This window comes from Gigantopelta aegis, unplaced genomic scaffold, assembly GCF_016097555.1.
Source record: "Gigantopelta aegis isolate Gae_Host unplaced genomic scaffold, Gae_host_genome scaffold1924, whole genome shotgun sequence".
Lineage (NCBI taxonomy): Eukaryota > Metazoa > Mollusca > Gastropoda > Neomphalida > Peltospiridae > Gigantopelta > Gigantopelta aegis.
In genome coordinates this window covers 30,294-58,208 of record NW_024537373.1, presented here as the reverse complement: position 1 = coordinate 58,208, position 27,915 = coordinate 30,294, and the positions used below count along the sequence as shown (strand labels likewise).

General features: G+C 39.5%; 1 protein-coding gene across 1 annotated transcript; it reads left to right on the top strand.

Moving 5' to 3' along the window:
- Positions 1 to 27,156, top strand: LOC121367219 (chitin synthase chs-1-like). The gene is made up of 17 exons (XM_041491329.1): positions 1 to 225; positions 5,716 to 5,820; positions 6,966 to 7,023; positions 8,914 to 9,040; positions 9,471 to 9,927; positions 10,769 to 11,758; positions 12,302 to 12,408; positions 12,880 to 12,935; positions 15,519 to 15,627; positions 15,974 to 16,127; positions 18,395 to 18,599; positions 19,869 to 20,069; positions 20,658 to 20,824; positions 21,217 to 21,447; positions 22,679 to 23,537; positions 24,165 to 24,713; positions 27,083 to 27,156. Exons 1-17 carry the CDS (start codon positions 1 to 3, stop codon positions 27,154 to 27,156), a joined length of 4,674 nt encoding a protein of 1,557 aa, XP_041347263.1.
- The last annotated feature ends 759 nt before the right edge of the window (positions 27,157 to 27,915 follow it).

Below are 27,915 nucleotides of genomic sequence, written 5' to 3'. Positions count from 1 at the left end.
ATGGCTGAATACGTTCTAAAACATTACAATTATTTAAAACTGATGACGAATATTCACGATTACCATATGACTCTGGGATTACTGAATGATATGAATGAAGAGCAAATGTTGGCCTTGGTGGAGATCGTTCAAGGGTTGCTGGACGGACGTATTCACGTCGGAGCAGGACAGAAACGTCGATTTTTACAGTCTAACAATGAATATCTGAACATGATGAAAATGCTCGTATCACCTGCCTAGAAAACGTATATTGAAACAAAACACCCCTTTGTTAGCCTTCATTTTGGACGACAGTCACCTGGATCAGATGAAAGCAAAAACCGTATGGTCAGTGGTCACGGATAGCTGGAGATATGCAGGATCTCTATAAATAGGATGTCTGTCAAAAACCATCATCATTTGAGATAGAACCTTCAGAGGAGCAACATGTCAGACCAGTACAAGCTGTACGTTCCCGACGTAGACAAATGGACCCGTTTCTACAAACTGCAGGCACAAGGCAAACTTCAACCTCACTTCGAAATTCAACGTGGTGAGCAAAGTCAGATCATGTACAGTGTGGATCGATGTCTAGAACTCTACGACCCCACATGGAAAAAAGAAAAAGAAGAACAGAACAAACCCCCGGCACCCAATGTTGTCATGGTCTCCCCAACGCAGCAAGTAGTGGAACAAGCCAAGGCCGATCTGAAACGGAAACGAGAACAGAGTGGCGTGGAACAGAAACGACAAGAGCAGACTGGGCAAAAACGGCACAAGCATTTCTGAGAAGGCTATAAAAGGGGGCATGGCAGTTTCAACATCGCCAGTTCACGTCGAACACTTCAACAGTCAACAACATGAATCAGTGTCACATTTGCGAAAAAAAATATGTTTGGACCCACGACCTAACTCGGCACGTACGAAATAAACATGGACTCTTGGAATTTGACAATAAGCCTTCCCAGCAGCAGCAGCAGCAGCAGCAGCAGCAGCAGCAGCAACAGCAGCAGCAGCAGCAGCAACAGCAGCAGCAGCAGCAGCAGCAGCAGCAGCAGCAGCAGCAGCAGCAGCAGCAGCAGCATCAGCAGCAGCAGCAGCAGCAGCAGCCACCACCACCACCACCACCACAGCAGCAGCAGCAGCAGCAACAGCAGCAGCAGCAGCAGCAGCAGCAGCCCCTAAGATTGTTACATCCGTTCACCATGATCGTGTCGGGACCCACGTCGTGTGGAAAGACATTTTTGTTGTACAAACTGCTAAGGGATGGTAAAATCCACCCGCCTCCTCAACGCATCATTTGGCTCTACAAACGATGGCAACCCCTCTATGATATGATCAAAATGGTTGCTCGAGTGAAATTTGTTCAAGGTATACCCGAGAATTTAGAAAAGGATCGTTATTTGGATTCGAGAGTCAGAAATCTCATCGTGTTGGACGACCTGATGTCTACAGCTGGAAAAGACCCTCGCATCACCGACCTGTTCACGGAAGGAAGTCACCACAGAAACCTCTCTGTGATTGCCATCAACCAGAACTTGTATCACAGCAAGGACCCGACACAGAGAAGAAACTGTCATTACCTGGCACTGTTTAACAACCCCATCGACAAGCAGCAAGTCCTAACCTTGGCACAGCAGATGTATCCTGGAAATACTCGTCATTTCATGCAGCGGTTTGAGGAAGCTACCCACAGGCCCTACGGATATCTCTTGGTGGACTTGAAACCGACCACGCCCGAACATTGGCGTCTTCGGCCTAATGGTTTACAGACGGGGCCGTCCGAATGGTATAAAAGCACGAACGTAACGGCGAATGTCTCAGAAGAGTTGCAGCCACCGACGAAGAAAGAGCTCTACATGCAAATCATGCAAAGAAACGCATTCAAAAGAAAACTACCAGGCATACCGCCTACGAAAGTGACGACGAAGAAGAAGATGAGGTGGAACCCTATCTGAAAAAAGTCAAGAGAATGCAGTCTTGCGATACGTGTGGTCTGGTCTTTAAAGACGGAAGCGACTTGCAGCGACATCTGCGATTTAAAACGTGCGAAGAGGGAAATGAAAAAGAAGAAGAGCCGTCGCCCGACCTGGAAAACGAAGGCATTCGTCTCATGGTGGAACGTGAATTCGACATCAATCATGACTATATCGAAAGCAAGAGGAAACGCTACGAAGAAAAAAACATGTCCCAAGATGCCATTGAAAGAAACATGAAGACATTGCAATGGAAGTTATTTAAAGACACGTACTCTCGCTTTCTGACCTATATGCATTACTTTGACAAAGGTCCCAACACCAGAAAATTTTACAGTTTGCGAATCCAGACAAAGATGTGAGACCACAGATTCGTTTTAAATTAAATCAGTATCGTTCATGGATCGGCGAATATTTGGATGAACAAGACGACGACGATACCGACGATGATGATACTGATGAGGAGGACGATGATGAAGAGAAATGAACACTCATATTATTCACATGTCGCCCTTAAGGCCTCTCGATGTAACCCAGTGTGTGTCCATTTTATATATGTCAGTGATTTGTAATTTAGAAATAAATGAAAAACCAAAACATTGCGTTTGTTTTTTGTGTTTTTTTACTCTATGACTAGATTTGTGATTGGATATTTCTACTGCTACTTTATAATAGCAAGAGCTGTGTGTACAAGACAGAACATACCACGATCTTTGATATACCAGACATAATACACTAGTTGGCTATAGCTTAATGGGCCACCGACGGGGATCGATCCTAGATCGACCACTGTATTTACCCATTTGGTAATTAAAAAGCCTGTAAAAAGGCTTGTACTCTAGGGAAATACTTGTGTTTAAAATGCAGCTAAAGGATCATAGGTTAGGTTGGAGCGTTCAGTTGCAGTCACGCGTTCTTTCTTCAAAGCAATGGGCTGGGGATCTTTCACTCTCTTTCACACACACACACACACACACACACACCACACACACACACACACACACACACACACACACACACACACACACACACACACATTCCTTTCTTCTCCTTAACAAATATTCCTTTCTTCTCCTTAACGCATATGCCTTTCTTCTTAACAAACATTCCTTTCTTCAAGACAAATATGTCTTTCTTTCCCTATGACTAAAATAAAAATAAATATTTGTATTCAATTAATCTTTATTTTACGAGGAAGGAAATGTTTTATTTACTCAACATATTTTATTTATGGTTATACGGACATATGGTTAAGGACCACACAGATATTGATTGAGGAAACCCGCTGTCGCCACTTCATGGGCTACTCTTTTTTTATTAGCAGCAAGGGATCCTACACCATCCCACAGACAGGATAGTACATACCGTTGTCCAGTTGTGGAGCATTGGCTGGATATATCCCAGACCGGCCCACATCAAGGGAACACTGAGTTACGTCCCGTCCCCACAGGGTTATTAGAGGCTGCTTGAAAAAAATAGTAACATAATAAATAAATAAACAAATAAATAAATAAGTAAATAAGTAAAATAAAAACAAACTATAAATTATTATTTTGTTTTAAAAATAATAGAAAAAATATAATTTCCCCACATGAGATACGCGAAGTCGTTCGCACCTGACTACTAAACGCATGTTAACAAAACCTGTCATTTAAACCATTATATGTGCAAGCGGCGAAGCGCGGAATGAAGTGACGAAATAGGTCAGTTAATAATAATCTTGTGAATGCGTTATCAGATAGCGTAGAACGAAAATTCTGTTTTACACCTATTTAAATAATTTCTTATTTCACGTCTTTAAGAATGTAACTTCTAGTTCCGAAGAGTATTTTATTTAGAGACTGACAACACAAGATACCACCGCTTCCCGGATGTAAACAGTGATAACCATTCATCATTCAGCGCGCTAAAATTAAACACACTACCTCGCGTCGGGCAGAGTCCTTAGACGTGGTACGTTTTGTTTAACGACACCACTAGAGCACCTCGATTTATGAATCATTGGCTATTGGATGTGAAACATACTTCTGACAGTTTTAGAGAGGAAACCCCCTGCACTTTCCCATTAGTAGCAAGGGATCCTACACTTCCCACAGACAGGATAGCACGGGCGTTGCTAAGTACGACGGATCGGGGTCGGGCTAAATAGGTCAGGATTAGACTAAGTAGGTTGGGGCCGGTCTAAGTAGGTCAGGGTCGGGTCAGTAGGACGTTGCACACGACACAGTAGGCCAGTCTAAGTAGGTCAGGGCCGGGTCAGTAGGACGAAGTCACGTGACAAGACCGTGACGTCATCAAGGTCAAGGTCAGTATAAGTAGGTCAGGGCCGGGTCAGGAGGACGGTGCACACGGCACAGTAGTCCGTGACGTCATCACGGTCAAGGTCAGTCTAAGTAGGTCAGGGTCAGTAGGACGAGGTCACGTGACAAGGCCGTGACGTCATCAAGGGCAAGGTCACGGAAAGTAGGTCATGGCGCCCGGCAGGCCCTGATACTACTATCAATAATAACATTTCAATAGCAACCTTACACTGAAAGCTGTTCAGTGTTCAGAAAAAAAACAGAAGTTAAGAAATAGTTTATTTTGATGTAAAGACATCCAAAATGACGTCATTCCAGTTTGATTGGGACTGGCAGCCCAGTGGTAAAGCGCTCGCTTGATATGCGGACGGTCTAAGATCGATCCCTGTCAATGGGCCCATTGAACTATTTCTCGTTCCAGCCAGTGCACCACAACTGGTATATCAAAGGCCTTGGTATGTGATATCCTGTCTGTGGGATGGTACATATAAAAGATCCCTTGGTACTAATGGAACAATGTCCTGGACGGAGGAGCCGTCCGAGGCCGGCACCTGTGCCCAGGATAGGCGTGCGCTACAACAGCTTGCTCTGAACGTGGACGTTAAACATTTTTCCATTCCATTCCATTGGAACAATGTAGCGGGTTTCCTTTCTAATACTATATGTCAAATTATCACATTTGACATCCAATAGCCGATTATTAATAAATCAATGTGCTCTATTGGTGTCGTTAAACAAAACAACTTTTCATTTGAGTTTGACATCATTTCCATTGAAAAAGACACCGCATCACATATTCTTACGTCATTTGAATATCTAGTAATGGCGGACTGGAATTAAAGTTGTGTGTACAGTTTACAAAAACACGTAGCTCTCGACATATCTTGAGGTCCAGTGTCGGTCCCGGCAATTTTCGTACGTAATGTTACGAAACTAAACACTGTTATCTCGAGCATGCTAATTTCGAGTACGAGGCTTATCTCGAGCATATTTTGGTGTCCCTGGGTGCACTTTACTGGTTTTTTCTCGAAGTATATAAAATAATTACGTGTAAAATGACTTCTCTTTTACTTACATTTAGGGTATCAATTTTATATGTCATTTCCTTCAACCCTAAATTCCGCCACTTAATAAAACGCACTGTTGCATTAAACACTAATATTTTTATTACTAGTATCGATGGCTTCCAAGGTTTATTTTAGTTTGTTTGTTCCAATTCGAAATCAGTTAACATAATATTAAGCATGGCAGGCTATTAGCACATTATACAAGCGTCGAGAAATGGTTAATTGTATAATTGTTCGCTTGTATGTGGGCACAATTTGGTATACTTGGTAACTATGTCAGAATGAAGAAATTAACACACAAAAAAAGGTTATTTTAAAATACAAAAACGACTATACTGTTTAGTGTTGTTAAGTTTAAAAACTTAAATTTATGTTTGAGATAATTTTAATCAGCAACCAGTATGTTTATCTCGAGTTATCGATATCTCAAGCTTGTTGGTCCGGTCCCTTCAGCATCGAGATAAAGAAGGGTCTGAGGGAATAACCTACGATGTCCACGTTTGACATATTTGTTGATTGTCTGCTCTGAGCCATAATTAGAGTAAGTACTTTTGAACTGCAAACTACTGCAGTACTAGAACATGCTAATTCGCACTGTAAAAGCGTATTTAAAATGCATTTAATAGGTAAGGGGCCAGTGGTAAAGCGCTCACTTGATGCGCTGTCGGTTTGGGATCGATCCCCGTCAGTGGGCCTATTCGACTATTTCTCGCCCCAGCCAGTGCACCACGACTGGTACATCAAAGGCCGTGGTGTGTGCTATCCTGTCTGCGGGATGGTGCATAAAAAAGATCCCATGCTGCTAATAGAAAAGAGTAGCCCATGACGTGGCGACAGCGGGTTTCCTCTCTCAGTATATGTGTGGTCCTTAACCATATGTCGGACTCCATATAACCGTAAATAAAATGTGTTGAGTGCGTCGTTAAATAAGCTATTCCCTTCCTTCCTTAATAGGTAACGCCACACTAGCTATGAAGAAATTGATGACGTTACGTAAAACTAGGTCACACAGGCGAATCTTGAACTTGTAACATTTATTCACCTCACGCTTGGTTCAGTTAGTTATTATACTATGGTACTATAGTATAGCAAATTTTGGCAATAAATAGAAAGTAGTAAATAAACGAAAATAATGTGGAGTCATTGTTAACCAGACGTTGTATTATCAAAAACATAAATTACAATGGAATAAACATGATGTCCAAACATAGTCAATGTTATAGAGGGCATGTATTTCAAGTCACAGCAACACAATGAAATACAAATATATAGTTATGATTGGCTATTATGGGTTGTTTGTAAAACATACAAATTATTGGAAGGTAAAATCTGGTTTGAGCTACCCAAACATTATGACAACAACCAACACTTTGCTCACAGAGATATTGATACTCTAAACAAGAAAAGAGATTTAATATGTAAGTTTAGTCATCAAAACGGATCTGTTAATCGTAAACATAGTTCCACGGCAGCACACTCAGGACAATCCCTTTAAGTTTGCAAACTTAATAGCATTTTGTCACAGCTGGTAATTTCGACGTGGAGATAGTGGACACATATTGGTTTTAGAGATAATGCAGTTATCAGACGTTAAACATTCAATTAACGTATGTCAGTTAATCTGCGTTTAATTCGATGTGCAGGTATTTATGCAGAATCAGACGTGGTACTTGCTTGATGACAAAGGATATCTACCACACGGTGGGTCATCCACAGGGTATGTTACTGTAATTAATTCTATTTAGAAAATTTAAAAATATTTTCTAAACGTTTTTTGTTCATAAAATACCTTTTAACACACACACACGCGCGCGCGCGCGCGCGCGCGATAAACGCCACTATACACACCCAATCCTAAAAGCGTTTTATTCCAAACCACCATAAACACTACGCCAGTTTCTCTGCAATCTGCAATATATCCTTAGATAATCGTATCGCGTTTTACTGAAAACTGAATTTGAACTTGTGTTTGTCTACGTGTGAACAGTGTCTGAGTGATGTTGGCACAATGGTTTTTAATATGGCGTTTATCGCGTTTTGCGATGAAACTCTTCATATATATATGTATGTATGTATGTATGTGTATGTATGTGTATGTATGTGTATATGTGTATATGTATATATGTATGTATATATATATATATATAGTATATATTAGCTAGCATATCCAATGCAATCAAAGTATGTGATATTTTTCAGATCACATACTTTCAGAACTTTGCAAGTTACAAACAAACGTACTACGGTGACTGACATATGCATTTATAGACATCAAACAAAAAAAACCCATTTCAATAGCAACTTTACACTGAAAGCTGTCCATCGTTTAAAAAACAAAACAAAAACCCAAACAATTGGTCACATTTATCCCCAATGGCAGGACTTGGGTATTAACTGCTCTGTCAAAAGTTAGGTGTGCCTCGAACTTTGACCCAGCCGAGTGTTATTTGATTTAGTATTACCTTCAACGTCACATACACTTGTTTAACTCGATTGCAACTTTATCCAAATAAGTCTCGTTGAAGGGGTTGACCCGGAAAAAAATGGAATTGTTTTTAGAAGCGGTTGAATATTTGTTTTTGCCATATAAGGTATATATATATATATATATATATATATAATATATATATATATATATATATATATATATATATATATATATATATATATATATATATACATACATAGTACCATCCCAGTTCAATTAGGAGATAAACATACTCTGATTTCATTTTCGAGATAGGTTATCGTTGACTTAACACCGCTAAATGCCATTTAAAACGGAATGCGTTATATGTTGAAGTCTTATTATTTTTCAACTGAATTTACAGTCAATGTTATAGAGCTGGGCGGTATTGAAATTTCAGGTTCGGTATCGGAATCGTAACACTGCTGACCCACTGCTGGAGGTAGCCTGTTGGACAGATTGGAGCAGTACCACTAAAGCAGGCAGGGGTGTACAGAATACATTACATAACCCAATAAAGAGTTTTGCCTATCAAATGGCATGTCTGTGTTATGGGATGTCTGACTTTTGGGAGGGAACCCTCTGAACACAGCGGCAAATGTGTGTGCATAATATCGCCAGTGCAATGAACTTAAACCTTACCATATTCTAGCTCAATCAAGAGTACTGTATAGCTTATATTTTGTTTAGTAATACTATAGCAGAACCTGTTTTTCCATCCAATTTGAACATATTGTAATATCATAATAGCCCTACTAAATTTAAAATGATACTAATTATGTTATTTTGTTGGTTTGACGTCACTTTGATCTGTGCATTTCAATGTGTTGATATATAATAATCAATTTTATGGGATTGAATTTGTTGTCGTCAGAATAGTTAGTGGATTGAAACAAGTACGATATACCTTGGCTTGGTAATACAAAGGCAAACTAATTAGGCCTTCTTGACCAGAAATAAAGGAGTGGAGGCTTGGACCCCTATCTAAATCCACGTCTGGAAACCTATGAAAATGTTTGAAAGAAGTATATTGTCGATCAATTTACCTGTCAATTTACGTTGTTTCAGTAGATTAACTAAACTAGGATATGCGAATTTGAAGAAACCTTTCTTACATCTTGTAGATACGGTCACTGACTTGAATCCAAACACAACGATGTCCTTGTCACAAGCTGAAAGTGACGACTATGTGAACGAAGCCAGTAACGAGACGCACGTGAAAGAGGAACATGATAAACAAGACCATGAGAGGTATAGTGATTTTAAAAACAACCTTTAATACGATACTCCATGGTGATGACGTAGATGTCAAAACCAAACCGTCCACTGAAATTAATATTATCGAAACTTTTTTGGTACCTTTGACTTGCAAGTTCATTGTACAAGCGCGGCGACTGCGTTTTAGATGTAAACTATATTTCAATATCTTTTGATCAAAATTTCTTGTTTTTTTGTTTTTTGTTTTTTTGGATGCGTTTTGAAGCAACTCGCTGTAAGATAAATGTTATTATGACGGCCACGCATGTATTGTATTCCCGTTAACCGTTCTTGGGGTTTTGCGGCGAAATGCACTATGACACACACATTGTGTTTGTTTTAAAGAACTCACTACATTGATTTGTTTAGTTCCTTTCTACATACTAACTGAGTATTAATACCTCTTTTTTTCTACTCATTTTAGATATGAACCTTACGCATGGGACATGTTCAAGCCGAATGAAGACGAGGAGGTCTCTAGGTCAGCAGAGTTAGAAGTATGGAAGACCGTTAACACCATAATAAAAATTCTCACCTGCACAGTTTTCTTTGGAATCGTTCTGTGCACGGCGGTTATTTCAAAACTCACCTTCCTCATGATGACGTATTACATCAATCCTCAAAACAGAGACTTCGACGTCACAAACCCTGGTGCGCGCGGAAGTGACGCAGTCTTCAGAATCAAGCCGTCTGGAGCCACGGACGTGAAGTGGGTGTGGGGGTTAATGATATGCATATGTACTCCGTACATCTTCACGTTTATTTTGAGATTGTGGCAACTGATTACCGAGAGGAAATCGAAATCTGACGTTCAGCTGGCAGAAGCAAATGTCGTGCCTAAGGACAATGAAGACAATCTGTGTTGCGTGCCTCTTTTTGTGGTAAGCTTGCTTTGAAAGTTTAGCGACGTAATCGGAATTGCAAGCACATTTTATCGCCTTTTGTGACGAAATGATGAAGCCCATACATCACTTCATCTGATTATTTGCAGTAGTGAAACCTCTGACACTATTTCAGTGAATAAATGGCCGATAGCGCAGCGGCATTAGATAAAGCCACGGGCCTCAGTGGTGTTGTGGTGAAGCCATCGGACATAAGGCTGGTAGGTACCGGCTCCTACCCAGAGCGAGTTTTAGTGGGTAGGTGTAAGACCACTACACCTTCTTCTTTCTCACTAACCACTAACAACTAAACCACTGTCCTGGACAGACAGCCCAGATAGCTGAGGTGTGTGCCCAGCACAGTCTGCTTGAACTTTAATTGGATATAAGGTCGAAAAGAAGTTGAAAAGAAAATTATAAAACCTTGACTCCTGGGGACATTCAAAACTTTTATGGAAGACATTCGGAGTCTGTATCTACTCAATACGATGCACGACTGACCGAAATCATGGCCGATGCTATTCTGTATTTTGAACTTGTGCATAATTTTGCATCTCTTTGGTGAAACCTTTGTGCATTTTTTCACAGATTTAGATGAACTGACGGACGTGACAGCTGTGGTGGCTGCACTAATGACGGGTGTCATCGGTGGGGCGGGACATGCTCATATTTCGCTAAAACCTAATAATCATCACTGTTTTGACAGTGATTCATGAGTGTGCACTAGTTATTGTTCTACTGTCATCCGACTTACTTTAGGCTAGGTACGGCCGTGAATAGATGTACTTTAAAATAAGACGAGGTGTCAGTAAACGAATAGTCTTGTTCTGTCTCTTTTCAGGCCTTAGTCGTCGAAACTGTCCATTCCATTAGCCTCTGCATGCTGGTGTTCTTTGTCATACCATGTCTGGATCCTCTCGTAGGATGTCTACTGACAACCAACATTGCGGTGATTCCCAGCTTTCTGAAGTTGATGGACACGTCTACGTTAAATGACACAGACAAGGCGCAAAATAATTATTTTTCATCGTACAGTTCGGTCAGTGGGACTCATCCAATTGTTAAAAACATTAAAATAGCATTAGCAATAGCTTGGGCTGCCGCTCGTCTAGCGGTTAGAATTATTAAAATTACATTACACGCAACTTCTGCACCCGCCCAGCTCTTAGCATTAATTCTATGGACAACAAAAGTGACTCTTAAAATCAAGTCTGTGACTTTGTCGGTGGTACTTCCGGTGAGTCTCATTTTCATTTCCATTACCTGGTGGCAGAATTTTGTCAGAAATGACGGCTTCTTAGGTAAAATAAAGAAAGATATCAAAGAACAGAAAGTGAAAATAGACCTATTGACATCACTGTGGAAAACAATCCTCACCTTCATAATGCCTTCGGTGATGTTCGCATATGGCAATAAGAATTGCATCCAGACGTTTTACTTCATGCGCTCAAACGCATCTGAGTGCTCACTATTGGGCAACATAGTCCTGACTAACATCAGTCCACCCACAGAATCGTCCTGCCACGACAGCTTTCCTTTGATCATAGCCGCCGTCAACATCCTCTCCAGTGCCGTCTGCTACAAGATTGCGCAGGCGTGCTGCCAGGTTCGAGCACAGATCGTCTGCTTCTCCTTGCCTCTCCTCCTGGCAACACCTACCACGTTTCTGTTCCTTCTTCTCTCCTACTCGACCAGCAACACGAATTTATTGTTCCTTCAGTGCGTCACCTCTTGGGTGGAACCCATCTCAGACATGTCCGCCGCTTTGAGAGGATACACCATTGACTTCTGGATTCCACTTGCCATAGTGACGTACATCACTCTGTTTTACGTAGCTGGACATATTTGGATACCGCAAGATGAACGAATAGCTAGAACACAGAAGTAAATATGTTTCTTTCGTGTGCTTTTCTTCCATGTGCACCTAAGCATCAGAATGTATGATACTCTAACGTTTTGTAGCTTCATTTAAGAATAATAATCAACGTTTCTGGTATATGACGTATACAAAATCAGTACTCAGTGTTTGTCTCTCTTTAACTCTGTCTCTCTGTCTCTGTCTCTCTCTCTGTCTGTATGTCTGTCTCTCTGTCTCTGTCTGTCTGTCTGTCTGTCTCTCTCTCTCTCTCTCTCTCTCTCTCTCTCTCTCTCTCTCTCTCTCTCTCTCTCTCTCTCTCTCTCTCTCTCTCTCTCTCTCTCTCTCTCTCTGTGTGTGTGTGTGTGTGTGTCACACGTAGTGTGCAGGCGTGTAATTGTATTGATACACGAATGTTTGTGTATGGACAGTGCGGTGTACGTCAGAAATCGTGTGTCTAATCCGTACGTTTTTCAATACCAATAAAATATGCTTCAGTTCAAACATTCTTTTTTTCAGGATAACAACCGGGAGGAAACGAAGGAGACGGCAATGATTTACGTCTGCGCGACAATGTGGCACGAATCTGAACAGGAAATGGCGCAGTTAATCAGATCGTTACTCAGGTAGGTTTAACCAAATGTAAACATCTATTGAAGTAAAATATATTTATAGCAACACCAGTTAATTAGTTTCAGAGTAATTTCTACGTCAGAAAGCTTTCAACGTCTATTTCGCCTATTTCATTGGATAGTATGGCTGCAGTGACCGGGTCATCACCTAGGAGCAGCCAGTCACATATCAGTAAATCGACAACAATCGTATGTGTGTTATTAGTATGTGTTATTATGAATAACGAACGATATTCTCACCAACGAGTGTTTAAGAAATTGCCAAATTAGATACCCAATTGCAACGGCCCTGTATTGGATTCAGAGTTATATGGAAAAAGGATGGAAAAGTAAACCCTTTTTGGTGAATTAATATCGCACGTTTAAAATAAAATGCTCTTCGGGTGCTTAGATTCTCGGATATTCTACAGCAAGAAACGTTAAATGAATGAGTTAGTTCCTTTAGCGTGTTGATTTTTGTTTCAGAATTGACGAAGATCAAAATGCCATACAGGAGAGTAATGAGTGTTATATGTTCGAAGGTAAAATCTTGTTTACTTTTATTGTTGTGTGTGTGTGTGTGTGTGTGTGTGTGTGTGTGTGTGTGTGTGTGTGTGAATATCTATATATTGTATGTATGCCTAGGTTGACTGTTTCATACATAGATATCAACACACTGTATGTGTATGTCTATGTCAATATATATATATATATATATATATATATATATATATATATATATATATATATATAGATAGAGGGGATGATTTTCCGCGATCACGAAAAAACGGACGGAATCGCGGAATTTAGTAACTGAAACGGAATTTGCAATTTTTTAAAAATAACCTTCAAAAGTTGTATTTCTGGTTGAAGCACCATAATAAATATTTTTAGTAGTTTTAAGATTCAATATTGATAATATACGCATAGTGTTTTGGTATGCGAACTTTCATGGAGTGTACTGTATGCCTAAATATTTTCAGAACCCGTTAATTCTCGGAAGTTACGCTTAATTGCCGTAAGCTTGCAACAAAGCATGTGACTGTTTACCCGTGTCACTTTACATAGTGAAATTTAACTTGAAATATAAATATAAATATATATATATATACATATATATATACATATATATATACAATATATATATATATATATAGTATATATATATATATATAATTACAAACTTTCCGAATTTATACGATTTACTGTATTCTGATTGCCTGACGTCACTAAAAAACCAAGCGTTATCCTTCCATAAACCTCATAAAAATACGTCATCACGGAAGACCAAGATCGATTGGAACTATTTTTAGCTCGATGGGCGAGAAGCGCAATGACACAGTTTTTTCGATTAAAAAAATAAGGGAAACTGGATGAGATATTCATGTTATAAAAAAAAAATCACAATATATTTTTTATTTGTTTTTATTCTTTTAAAAAAAACCCCCAAAATATCCAATAGTATGTATACATGTATTCCTACGCTTATTTACAGAACATGGCTGACGGTAAGAACGAAAGAAATTATTTTTGAGTGTTTTAAGGTACACTTCTTGTACTGTTTGTAATTATAAGAATTGTTTCTCATTTTTTAGGAATTTATCGATGTATAAAAGTCACAAATGTAGTATAAAATCGCTTCGCTACGCTACGCGATTTTATACCATTTGTGACTTTTATACATCGATAAATTCCTAAAAAATGAGAGAAACAATTCTTATATATATATATATATATATATATATATATATATATATATATATTATATTTATATATATATATATTAACTTTAACAGATTTCGCTTCCATTGGTTAGCAGTAATGCGTATGGATTGAGATTTTTCTATGCTATAATTTCACATATGTAAATTCTTTAAGAAAAAGTATGCTTGTTTGCCCACAATTAATTGAATTTCGTGTTAAATACATTAAAAATGTTACTATTGTAAACCACCGGTTTCAAACTAAGTCAGTTATTACATAACCCAAGTATGAGAGTTATAACTAATATGTGCAAACAGAATCACGAGCTAAATAGCAAAGCAAATAAATAATCGTACCTAGAAAAATGACGTGCGATTGTTGGAGTTGTTTTTGCATGTGAAGTTCTATTTTATCTGCTAGGTCAAAAAATTACTGTTTTTCGCCTTTCACAAACTGCTATTTCGAGCCATGAAATTATTAACATTATTATATAAGTAATAGATTATAAAAAGCTAATTCGAAAATCAAACAAATCCATTTTGTTTTAGAGCCTTTTTTGGTTTTTGCCCTAACTGGAACTTCAATTTGGCTAACGGTTTTCCGACCAACTTCACTCAACTTACTGATAATGTTGTGAGTTCACCTTGTATTACCGGCCTCGGTGGCGTCGTGGTAGGCCATCGGTCTACATGCTGGTAGGTACTGGGTTCGGATCCCAGTCGAGGCATGGGATTTTTAATCCAGATACAGACTCCAAACCCTGACTGAGTGCTCCGCAAGGCTCAGTGGGTAGGTGTAAACCACTTGCACCGACCAGTGATCCATAACTGGTTCAACAAAGGCCATGGTTTGTGCTATCCTGCCTGTGGGAAGCGCAAATAAAAGATCCCTTGCTGCTAATCGAAAAGAGTAGCCCATGTAGTGGCGACAGCGGGTTTCCTCTCAAAATCTGTGTGGTCCTTAACCATATGTCTGACGCCATATAACCGTAAATAAAATGTGTTGAGTGTGTCGTTAAATAAAACATTTCTTTCTTTCACCGTGTGTTGGTGTTTTCCCTAGATCTAATAGGACGGGACGTAGCCCAGTGGTACAGCACCCGCTTGATGCGCTGTCGGTCTAGGATCGATCCCTGTCGGTGGGCCTATCGGGTTATGTCTCGCTCTAGCCAGTGCACCACGACTGGTATATTAAAAGACCGTGGTATGTGCTATCCTGTCTGTGGGATGGTGCATATAAAAGATCCCTTGCTACTAATGGAAAACAATGTAGCGGGTTTCATCTCTGTGACTGTGTCAAAATGACCATATGTCTGGCATCCAATAGCCGATGATTAATAAATCAGTGTGTTCTAGTGGTGTCGTTAAACGAAACAAACTTTAATTTTTACCCTAAATCTAAATATCAGTACACGTTTTCAGCTCACATATATTTTGATGACGCGTATGAATACGACAACGGGGGCGACGTCGACTTCAGAGTCAACAAATACGTCAAACGACTCTGTTGGATCCTCAACGGCGACGCAAAGTAAGCACTCTTGGATCGGTCCAAATAAAGGAATAATTAAATATATACATAGACAAACATAATTTCAAGTGTCTTTGTCCTGTAATCATTTCTCTGTGACTTTTTATTTAATATTTAATTACTAATATCTAAGTGACATTTATATCAGGGGTTTTTTCTCCACTTTTATCAATTTTAGGGGTGGGTAACGCAATATGACAAATTTCGGGAGAATGACTCATGCATTCTTATTACTTCATACAGAAAAAAATATTGTTTTAGTTAACTGTTACGCAGACTTAATGTAGTTAGAACATGACTAATGTAACTGTTACTGAAATATTAATTTTGACTTACCTTACTGTAGGGCAAAACTGAAAATAAGGGCGAACCTCTGTAACCCTAAGAAGACTGCCACTCCCTATGGGAGTAGGTTGGAGTGGACACTGCTGTTTGGTAACACGCTGACTGTACACCTGAAAAACAGACTGAAAATACGAAAAGGAAAGCGATGGAGCCAGGTATGTTAACGTATTCAATGCTATTTTTCTCTATGAGATATACGTATATATGCTACAACACCGTTAGATTTATCACCAAGCGATATCTAACAGGTGGTGGTGCTTATAGTGACACCGAATGTTAACACTTTTAAAGGGGCATACCCTAGTTTTTAAACACTAACGCATATTTTTGACCATTATAACCGTTTTTGATAACTTAAATCATACTTTACATAGATTTTATTGTTTAGAATATCACTTTCCGTACATTCGAAGTGTTGTTGGTCATCCTGGTGTTTTTAATATCACAAAATGCATTTGTCATATTTTTAAAAATGCATGTGCGTCTGAGAAGTAACAGTTATGGAGTAGAGTTTTAGTCTATTTTTAGAGGGTATTTCACCATTTCAAAGTCACAGACTCATGTTTCACTCACTTGTAACTTTATTCAAATGTGTTACAGGTTTGTAGATTAATTAAAGTTAGTGTTAATTTTACGGGTTAAAACTAGGGTATGTCCCTTTAAAACCGATTCTTAGTTATGGCGTACAAGTTAACTGTGGAAATGAAAGAGCAGTATATTGGATTTTAGTTGAAAGAAATAATTAAATTTCTTTTAAACCTGGTTTTATGAATACGTATATTTAAGAATGAGAATTCTACATTTCATTATTTTTGTCTGTTGAATAACAGCTATCTTTAGTTAGACATCTAACTGAAACGTACCCAGCTCACTATCACTATTTGGATACAAGTTGTGTTTTGCCGCCACAGTGACCGTTCGAAGAATTTTGGGTAAACATGTCTACCAAATCAGCAGCACGTTTGCCATCGGGCGGTAAACATGTAAGTTACTGCTATGACGTCACATACGTAACTTGTAGAGCACCCTGTAAAGATTTCACAATCAGAGTGCTGTTGTTGTTGTTGTTGTTTTGTTTTTTTTTTTTTTTTTTTTGTTTTATTGTGTGGTTTTTTTATGTATTTGTTTTTTTGTACTTTTTTTTTGTATTTGTGTTTGTTTGTTTGTTTGGGTGTTTTTTAGTTTGTTTTTTGTTTGTTTGTTGTTGTTGTTTTGTTGTTGTTGTTTTGTTTTTTTTTTTTTTTTTTTTTTTTTTGGGGGGGGGTTTGCTTCTGTTTTCTGAGCATGTTGGTTTGGTTATAATGCTTTTTGTATTTAGATTTCAAAACAAAAATTAAAACAGTAAGTTTGGCCGTTAGGCAACATTCATTTCATTTCAATTTGTTTTCTCGCTTATACTCAATGGAAGTTGAAGTACGCTCTCGTGGGCACACACCTCAGCTATCTTGGTAATTTGCCCAGGACAGTCGCTAGTTGTTGTTTTTATATTGTTGGTTAATGAAAGATAATCAAAGTTGGTGTAGTTGCCTTACTTTACCCATGGAGCGAACCCAGTACCTACCAGTATTCAGCTCCATGACAGGTATATCAAAGACCGTGGCATGTGTTGTACTGTATGTGGGAAAGTGAATGTAAAAAATCCCTTGCTGCTAATGGAAAATGATATCGGATTAATATGAAGACCACATCTCACTCTGAAGATATGTGTGTGATATCCAATAGCCGATGATTAATTAATCAATGTACTCTAGTGGTATCGTTAAACCAAGCAAACTTCACTGGCAGATCCAGAGAGGGGTTACAGGTGTCTCGTGCGCCACACATCCTTCCCCCTGCCATTTTCTTGAGTAAAATAAAACATTATCAACAATGTACAGCACTAAATGTGTCTTTCACAACTTTGTCAAAACATCCTTTTATGTCTGTCTGGTGCAGAGATACGACTATGATCATGTCTCAGAACCCGTTACAGACCTCGCTCTCTTTGAGAGCTTGGCTCGTTTACGTTTGGAAAACTCAAACTTGCCCATTTTCGTTCCAGCCAGTGCACCACGACTGGTATATCAAATGCCAACTACCCTGTCTGTGGGATGGTGCATATAAAAGATCCCTTGCTGCTAATCAAAAAGAGTAGCCCATGAAGTGGCGACAGCGGGTTTCCTCTCTCAATATCAGTGTGGTCCTTAACCATATGTCCGACGCCATATAACCGTAGATAAAATGTGTTGAGTGCTTCGTTAAATAAAATATTTCTTTCTTTCTTTCTTTTTTTACAATTGTATGTCCTCTCCCCAACACAAAATCCTTGATCCGCCACCTAAATTTAACCTGTTTTACTAGCCGACGATTTAGCCACCATGTCACCGAGACTGGGATTTTAAACTTTGATACGGCCCCTTTGTTTTGTAAATTCTATATTTAGGTTATGTACATGCACTACTTCCTGGGGCACAGACTGGCGCACGTTCCTGTAGAGCAGCGGATGAATATCGCCAATAACACGTTCATACTGGCGCTCGACGGAGACGTCGACTTCCAGGCCGATGCTCTGCGCATGTTGATGGATAGGATGAGGCGGGACCCAAATGTTGGAGCAGCGTGTGGGCGGATACATCCTATTGGTTCGGGTAAAACTATTTAAATATTTATATATTGATTGACAGAAACAACGTGTGGGCGGATACGCCCTTTTGGCTCGGGTAAACCTATTTTAATATTGATAGGAACACTGTTTGGGCGGATAAAATTATTTTATGTTTAACTGCGCAGATTGTAAATCGAAGGAAGGAAGAAAATGTTTTATTTAACGACGCACTCAACATATTTTATTTACGGTTATATGGCGTCAGACATATGGTTAAGGACCACACAAATATAGAGACAGGAAACCTCATGGGCTACTCTTGTCGATTAGCAGCAAGGGATTTTTATATGTACCATCCAATAGACATGATAGCCCATACCACGGAATTTGATGTACCAGTCGTGGTGCGCTGGCTGGAGCGAGAAATAGCCCAATTGGCCCACTGACAGGGATCGATCCCAAACCGACCGCGCATCAAGCGAGCGATTTACCACTGGGCTACGTTTCGCCCCCAGATTGTATATCGGTTCGTGGCATTCAGATAGAGCTATTTCTATGAGTGTCATCTTTCCAGGACATTTTGTTAATGATTAGCTGTTGATGGTTAATGAGAGAGAAGTCTATACAGTGGTCTTATACCTCCCCTCTGAGTCGTTAAAGGGACGTTCCTGAGTTTGCTGCATTGTAAGATGTTTCCGACTAATAAAATATTTCTACGATTAAACTTACAAATTAAATATATTTTCTTGTTTAGAATATCAGTGTCTGTATATTCAATGTGTTTCTGGTAGTCTTAATATTTGTAAGGAGCTAAAACCAGATTTTGTCTTCAAATAATTTCGTAAGTACGACAAAAAAAATATTTTTAGGAAATAAAATGAAATTTAACCTAGTACAAATATTAAAACGATCAGAAGCACGTTTACTATACAGCCACCAATATTTTATGTTGAAAAATATATTTGATATGTAATTACAGTCGTCAAAAAGTCTCTGTTCGTCGATAACATCTTTAAAATTGCAGCAAACCCAGGAATGTCCCTTTAATACTCGCTATGGTCTCTGAAAATGGAAATTTCGTGTAACCCATTAATGGTTTACACTTTACACACATCTAAATTCAAATAAAAAAAAAAATTTCTCTTGTGTGTAACCCATTATGTTCTTGTAAATGATGTCTTATGTAAAATGTAAAAGTTTTGTTTACCCAAAAACATTTACATGACTGACGTGCGTGATGATCGATCGCGCAATTTTTCGAGGACTGATATTCCTGGTTACCTGTCTACTTACTTTGTGTTGTTTTATTTAGGTCCTATAGTATGGTACCAGAAGTTTGAATACGCCATCAGCCAGTGGTTGCAGAAAGCAACGGAGCACGTGCTTGGCTGTGTCCTTTGCAGCCCCGGATGTTTCAGCCTGTTCCGGGGATCAGCTTTGATGCATTGTGACGTCATAGGAAAATACAGCACCCTTCCCACGGAGTCCCGTGATTACATTCAATGTGAACAAGGTGCGTTGCCCCGAGTAGCTATAGCTTTGTTGGGGGTTTTTTGTGGGTTTTTTTTTTTTTTTTTTTTTTTTGCAGGTATGTTGTGGTAAAGAATTTCCTATCTCTATCTCTGTTTCTCTCTGCCCACTCTCCCCCTCTTCACCCAGTTATCAAAATAGCTTTAGTTAAAAAATGTGTTGAGTTGTAGTTAAACTAATATTGGGGATGTGAGTAATTTGTGGCATGCTTCCAACAGGGAACTGTTCAAGGGAAGCGAATAGAGGATGGGGGATTTTGGAGCTAAGGTACTAGTCCCGCCTTTTCCTTCCCGTTAATTCATTCATGCTTTCATTCATTTATCCAATTAAGGTTCAAACACGCTATCCTGGGCACACAACTGAGCTATCTGAAGTGTCTGTCCAGGACATTGCTAGTGGTTAGTTGTTAGTGGTTCATGAGAGATACTAGGGTGTAGTGGCCTAACACCTACACAATTGGTCGTTAAATTCGCTCTGGGTGGGAGCCGGTACCTGGGTGCGAACCCAGTAGCTATCAGCCTTTCGTCCGGTAACTTCATCACTACACCGCTGTGTTAATTATATGCCGCAGGTGAGGACAGGTGGCTGTGTAATCTTCTGCTTCAGAACGGTCACCGAGTGGAGTACTGCGCAGCCTCAGACTCGTTCACCTTTGCCCCGGAAGGGTTTAATGAGTTCTTCAATCAGCGGAAGCGGTGGATTCCATCAACAATAGCGAACACACTGGATCTTCTGCAAGTACGTTACAATTAAAGGGACATACTCTAGCTTTTAAACACTAAGGCATATTTTTGACTATTATAGCCGTTTTAGATAACTGAAATCAAACTTTACTTAGATTTTATGTTTTAGATTATTAGTTTTCGTACATTCTAAGTGTTTTTGGGGGAGAGAGTATCCTACTGTATACACCACACACACACACACACACACACACACACACACACACACACACACACACAAAGTAACATAAGTAGTACATTATTTTCCATCGTCGGGACTAGAAAAAGACGAGAGTAATCATTTCCTGTATGCACATGCTGTACTATACTATCATCGTACCTGATTCTATTAGTATCACAAACACTATTGCCACCACGACCACCAGCACCACTATGTTTCATCCTCAGAATTGGAAGAAGGTGACGCGGGTGAACAACAACATCTCGTGTGTGTACATCATGTACCAGATCCTGCTGATGGCGTCCTCCATCATCACCCCCGGCACCGTCTTCCTGCTCGTGATGGACGCCATTGACCTGGCGATCCCCAACTTCCCCGTGTACGCCTCCCTCATCATCAACATCATCCCCATCGTTGTGTTCGTGCTCATCGTGCTGTTTGCACACACCGATACGCAGGTACGTGGCTGTGGCCTTACTTATTAGAGGGGACAGGGAGGCAACTGTATTCCCAGAAAATAGGAAAATGGTGCCATGTTTGAGGACGTCAGATTTACTTTAACCAGTTTGTTTTACCAAGAGTGTCTTGTGAAAAGTGAGTCTTATTTCCCTCGCCTTTGTGAAGTAAAAACTCGTACGTTTATCTCAATGTTAAGATTTCGTCTTTAGCTCCATTTCTCATACTGAAATTTGGTTTATAGTTGCACCTATGGATATTCATCACAATGCATGTACAATAATAATTATTTAAATTAACAAAAATTGACTTAAAACAAAAGGCATGCATTGACATCAGCATCTATGGATGCAATTATCAGCGACATTGAATACGTTTATGGTTACGCAGCATTCTTATTTCAAAAATGAAAATCTAAAGCAACGACCATTCATTCATTCATTCATTCATTCATTTCAACTTATTTTCGTGCTTATATCCAATCAAGGTTCAAGCACGCTGTCGTGGACATCCACCTGGGCTCTGTCCAGGACAGTGGTTTAGTTGTTAGTGAGAGAGAAGAGTGTAGTGATCTTACACCTACCCATTAAGGCATTACAACTCGCTCTGGGTGGGAGCAGGTACTGGGCTGCGAACCCAGTACCTACCAACTTTATATCCGATGGCTTAACCACGACACAACGGAGGCCTTTGATGAATGACCTTACTTCTAACATTTTTATACTGAGCAAGGGACGGGTCGTAGCCCAGTGGGAAAGCACTCGCCTGATGAGCGATCTATCTTAGATCGATTCCCCTCGGTGAGCCCATTGGGCCATATCTTGTTCCAAGCCGTGCCCTACATCTGAAGTAACAAAGGCCATGCAATGTACTGCCCTGTCTGTGGGATGGTGCATATAAAATATCCCTTGCTGCTAATCAAAAAGAGTAGACCGTGGACTGGCGGTAGCCTGCTCCCTCTTTCATTATCTGTGTGGTCGATATGTCCAACACCATACAATCGTAAATACAAATGTGCTGCGTCATTCATTCATTTATTTATATTTATTTGTGTGCTTATATCAAATTAGGTTCAAACACGCTGTCCTGGACACACACATCAGCGTTCTGGACTGGATGACCTGTCTGTCCAGGACAGTGGGTTAGTAGTCAGCTGTTAGTGGTTATGAGAGAGAAGTTGGTGTAGTTGCCCCTTTGATTTTTATATTGCTCCTCTTACCCCTTCTTTTTCAGTTATTGTATGCAAAAGTTCACACCACAATATACAGCTTAGTAATGATGCTGATTCTGGTGGGGCTGATGTACAAGCATCACTTCAAATTGTTCTTCTTGATTCTGGTGGGGCTGATCTACAAACATTACTTCAAATTGTTCCTCTTCCCCCTTCATTTTCAGTTATTTTACGCCAAAGTCCTTACCACATTATATAGCCTAGTAATGATGCTGATTCTGGTGGGGCTGATCTACCAGGCAGCGGAATTCGGCTACTGCTCTGTGTCCACCATCGTCCTGACAGTGTTGATCGTCATATTCCTCGTCTCGGCCATTTTACACCCGCAGGAGTTCACCTGCGTTTTTCACGGGATATTTTACTTTCTGTTCATCCCTTCTGTATCCATGCTGCTCATGATCTACGCCCTGGGAAATATGCACGTGGTGTCGTGGGGCACGCGTGAGAACAGTCCGGCAGCGTCACCTACCGAGCTGGAGGGTAAAGTGAGTCGTAATAGATTTCAAACATGGTGGAAGAGACTTGCTAGACGACCAGACGACGATGGTTCTGTTGGAAGGAGTAGGTCGTCGTCGTCCCCATCATCGTCCTGGCTGCGCTGTGCTGTTAAGTGTGTCTGTTTATCGGACGCCAGTGCCCAGGATTATGACAGTAAGTTCAAGGTGATCATGGACACTCTGGAGGCGATGGTCAAGGACGATGACAGCAGGTTCAAGGTCATCATGGAAAGACTGGATGAGATGGAGGGTGCGCCTACTGATGCAACTGTGTCAGAGTCTCAGTGTCTTCTCGGGACACAGGCTGAAACGACCGACCGAGTTTCTCAGCCTCCGTCGTGTGACACAGGTGACCATCACGAAGGTTAGTGTTTCTTTCTTTCTTGCATTCTCATTTATTTTCCTTTTATATTCATTTAAATGTTCAAGCACGCTGTCCAGTTGCATACGTCAGGGCAATGTGCTTGTTCACTGATGACTGTTTAGCTGGTTCAATGTTCAGGCGAGTGTGGAGGTGAGTTATGACGAGTGATCACTCGCCTTTCCTGCTGAAGACCTAATGAACTAGCATTCTGGATAAATTAAACGTATATTTTTTGGTTTTAAGTGTGTATGGTTCAAGGTAAACTCTATCATATATTTTGTTGGTTTATGATGTTGGTTAATTGTTGTGTGTGACCCAGCCTCTAAAGAATACTAAGATGTATACTGTCCATTGAGTTATTGCTGTCTGTCCACTGAGTTATTATTCACTGTCCATCGAGTTATTGTTCACTGTCCAGTTATTAATTATTCACTGCCCAGTTAATTATACAACCGGTTGTTGGGTTGGTTGTTATACAATTCTGGAGATATTGCAAAATATAATAGTAGCAAGAAAATATTTTTTAAAAAGATTATTTAAATAGTAGGCAGTTGCTACACATTTGTTCTTAAATTATGTGCTGCATTTCCATCGATAAATCATTCCTTTCTTTTTCTTTCATTTTAGTAAAGACAACACTTAAGTCAATTGAAGAGGGACAACAACCAGGAGAACTACCAGAACACGAGGTCAAATTCTGGTCCGAGATAATCGAGAAATACTTAAACCCTATCGCGAAAGACGCCGAGGAAGCAAAGAAAATGGCGGACAAACTACTTCAGCTGAGGAACAGCGCTTGTCTGTTCTTCTTCATCATCAACAGCCTGTTCGTGATCCTCATCTCGACTCTCCAGATCGCGTCCAAGTCCTCGAACAATCTTTCCTTCAGCCTTCCCTGTGTCTCCGGACGGGCCCACAGTCAGAAGTTCGACCTGATCGCCGTTGTCTTCATGCTTGTCGTCGGCGTGTTGTTGGTCATCCAGTTCCTGGGTATGTTCTACCACAGGCTGTCCACCTTCCTGCACATCGCTTCGTTCGTCAGCTTCACGGGTTTGGAGTCGTCGCGTGTGAATGGAACAAAAACCACCTTGGAAATGTCAGCAAGCACAACAGATGAAGATACGGAACTGCTTCTCAAGAAAGAACGACCTGAAAACAGATGCATAAGAGATAGAGGTAATGTTGTTATCAAGAGAGATGGCAATAATATATATATATATATATATATATATATATATATATATATATATATATATATATACATATACAGTCGAACTTGGTCTAACGGCCACCTCTATATTACGGCCACCTGCCCGTAACGGCCACCCTGAAGTCCCCCCAACACGTTTCTTTCTTTATTTGACCTCTATAGAACGGCCACCTGTCCAAAGCGGCCAGCGGCCACTATTTGTCAGCAAAACTAAGCTCAGAACCTGCTTTAGCGGCCAAAATATTATTTTAAAAAATAAATCAAATTCATCCCCACACAAATGACTACAGCGATTTAGTTCCCAGTAAATCCCATTGTTTTCTGCAATGCCGCCATTGTGGTGTCACGTGACCGGAATGTTTGGCTATTTGATTGACTCGACAAAAAAACACAACTTATTGTGATGTTATCATACGATGTTATTGTCGTAAACAAATATACGTTTACTAATACTAAGCATTATTTTAATCCTTTTGTTAATTTGGTAAATGTCAACAGCTGTTCAGTTTCGGTGGTTGCATAATTTGCATTCGATAGTTCAGCTCGAATCGTTACTCAATAACAAGGCGATTTCCCATTGGCTGTAGCCTATGAAAGCAGAATGTATTACGGTATCTGATTGTTGCGGTATTATCAAAGGCAATTATAACCAAGGTGCCTGAGTAGTCCCCACCGTCAATCATCATGTTTGTTGTTCATAAGCAGTTTGCACCAAGCGGCAAACATTAATGAATTTAGTTAGGCCTGTATCATGGTATGCTTGGGTAAATCGCGACCTTTGTTTACCAAAATTATTTTGTTTGCAGGTCGCGACGTAACCCCAATGCAAGTACCATACCATTGGATTAGCGGGAACATAAAACTAATAATGAGTTAAACATGTCACCTGAGTAATAAATCCAAATTAAACAAATGTAAATTTCAGTTTTGTGTTATTTATTTATGAACCAACTGTCAAACAAAATGCCACCGAAAAATTGTAGAGTAGAAGTTATCAGGAAGTCGGAGAAAGATCGTTTAAGTGCTAGAAAGTATCGGGGTATTGGAATTAACAAAGGAAATCAAACTGTTACAACAGTTAATAATGAGATTTTATAGTGAAATATGTTAGGGTCTCGATTGAATATTTTGGAACCTCTATATAAAGGCCACCTGTCCATAACGGCCACTTTCTTTTGGTCCCTTGAGTGGTTGTTATATACAAGATCGACTGTATATATATATATATATATACATATATATATATATACATATATGCATATATATATATATATATATATATATATATATATATATATATAAACCCATTGTTTTAGGACCCGGTTGGAATTTTATCATCGATCATTGGTTACAATTATCTTATATCCACCGATTTGGATTACACTATCGGAAGTTATGCGAACCTAAGTATACGTTGAATTATAAGGATCGTGCACCTGATGTATGTTCACTGCAATAGATCTTACAAATCGCTAATTTTACTTTTAACAACTTTTTTAAATATTTTTTTCTTTATGACACATAAAAACAAATACCAACATATTTACACCAATTCCATCATTTAAACTTCTGGAACAATTACAGTTAACATTTTCCAACAAAATCGAAATTTTATAATGGATCATCACATCGGTAGACGCAAATCGATGAATGTTCGATTTTAATCGATCGCTGGTACATTACTAAAAGTATTTTATCCTCCAAACAAATTCAGTATTTTACGTACAAATTTTTCTGTAAAATACTTGCTTGAAATATTACTCCATGCACATCCGTGAATGCATTAAAACGTTTCCTGAAAGTGTGTAAACTAGACATTATGTTTCTGGTACGCTACGAAAGTGGCAGTCCTCCTACAGACGGATGTAGAACCACATATTGTAGTCCAAATCAGACATTTATATATATATATATATATATATATATATATATATATATATATATATATATATATATATATATTTGGGACTATATATACAGTGAAACCCCTCTAAACCGGACACCCTACAGACCAAGTAAAATGTCTGGTTTCTAAGAGGTATCCAGTTTAGAGAGGTTAATTTCTGTACTGATTTTTAAAAAAAGGACTGAATTTTTTTTCCGGTTTGGGGGAATTCCGGTTTACAGAGGGTCCGGTTTTATATCTATATAACTCATCCTACGGTGAGTCATGGCTACTCACGCCCACACTGACAATATTACGATGACTTCGTTTGGAATCTAGCTGGTACAGAGGCACGCTGTTGAATATGTTGACGGCAGATTCACAATCGCCATGTGTGTTCAGGGCTTTAATTACACACTTTAAACATTTTATTTTATTTCGTTGTTTCAGGTAAACGACAGTATGGTGCAACGCCCGGCAGTGGCCTGCAGAAGAACACAGATAGTCAATCAGCATCTCAGTGATGTTAGGCTGTAGAGGAACAGGACCACCTCTAGGTCCAGCCTGAAGGTTACACACCACCATTAATTATTCCATGCAGTCCAATACAATTTCTATGTCAGAATATATTCTGTGAAAAAAAAAAAAAAATATATCGAGAGGGTTATGTGACTACTAATTTTAGGGGTTGCTCTCAACTGACAAGTACCCTATAACATATCAACATAGGTCGACCACGAAGTTTTGCAGCTAGCAGCCCTCATGCCTTGGCAATGTCTCGTGTTGCAGTTATACAAGTGACATTATATCACTTAGACATTTAGTAATACATATAACACGTAACTTCAAACCAATGGGTTATTTAAACACTGCAGAGGTCAACCTATTTGTAATCGTCAAATAAAGATTTGAAAAAAGCATATCAGAATTGTGTAGTATTTTTTTTTATGAGGAACTATTTTCTAAACCGGACTATATTAAGCTGCTGTAACAAGTAACGAATGGTGTGTTGCCGGAAGATACATTCACAGAACATACAAGCTAGCCTCATATATTTTGTAACCGAAGCTTTCATTGGCTCATACATTTCAGGCCCGTACGCAGAAATTTATATGGGGGATGCGTAATCGACGGCCCAAAGTTGCTTCGGGGGTCCGGGAGCATGTCTCCCCCCCCCCCCCCCCCCCCGACATTTGTTTTTAATCTAGAATGCAGGAGATGTATTTTACTGCATTTTCCTACATTCTGGGAAGTAAATTTGTCACATCGTCGGACTACTTTTT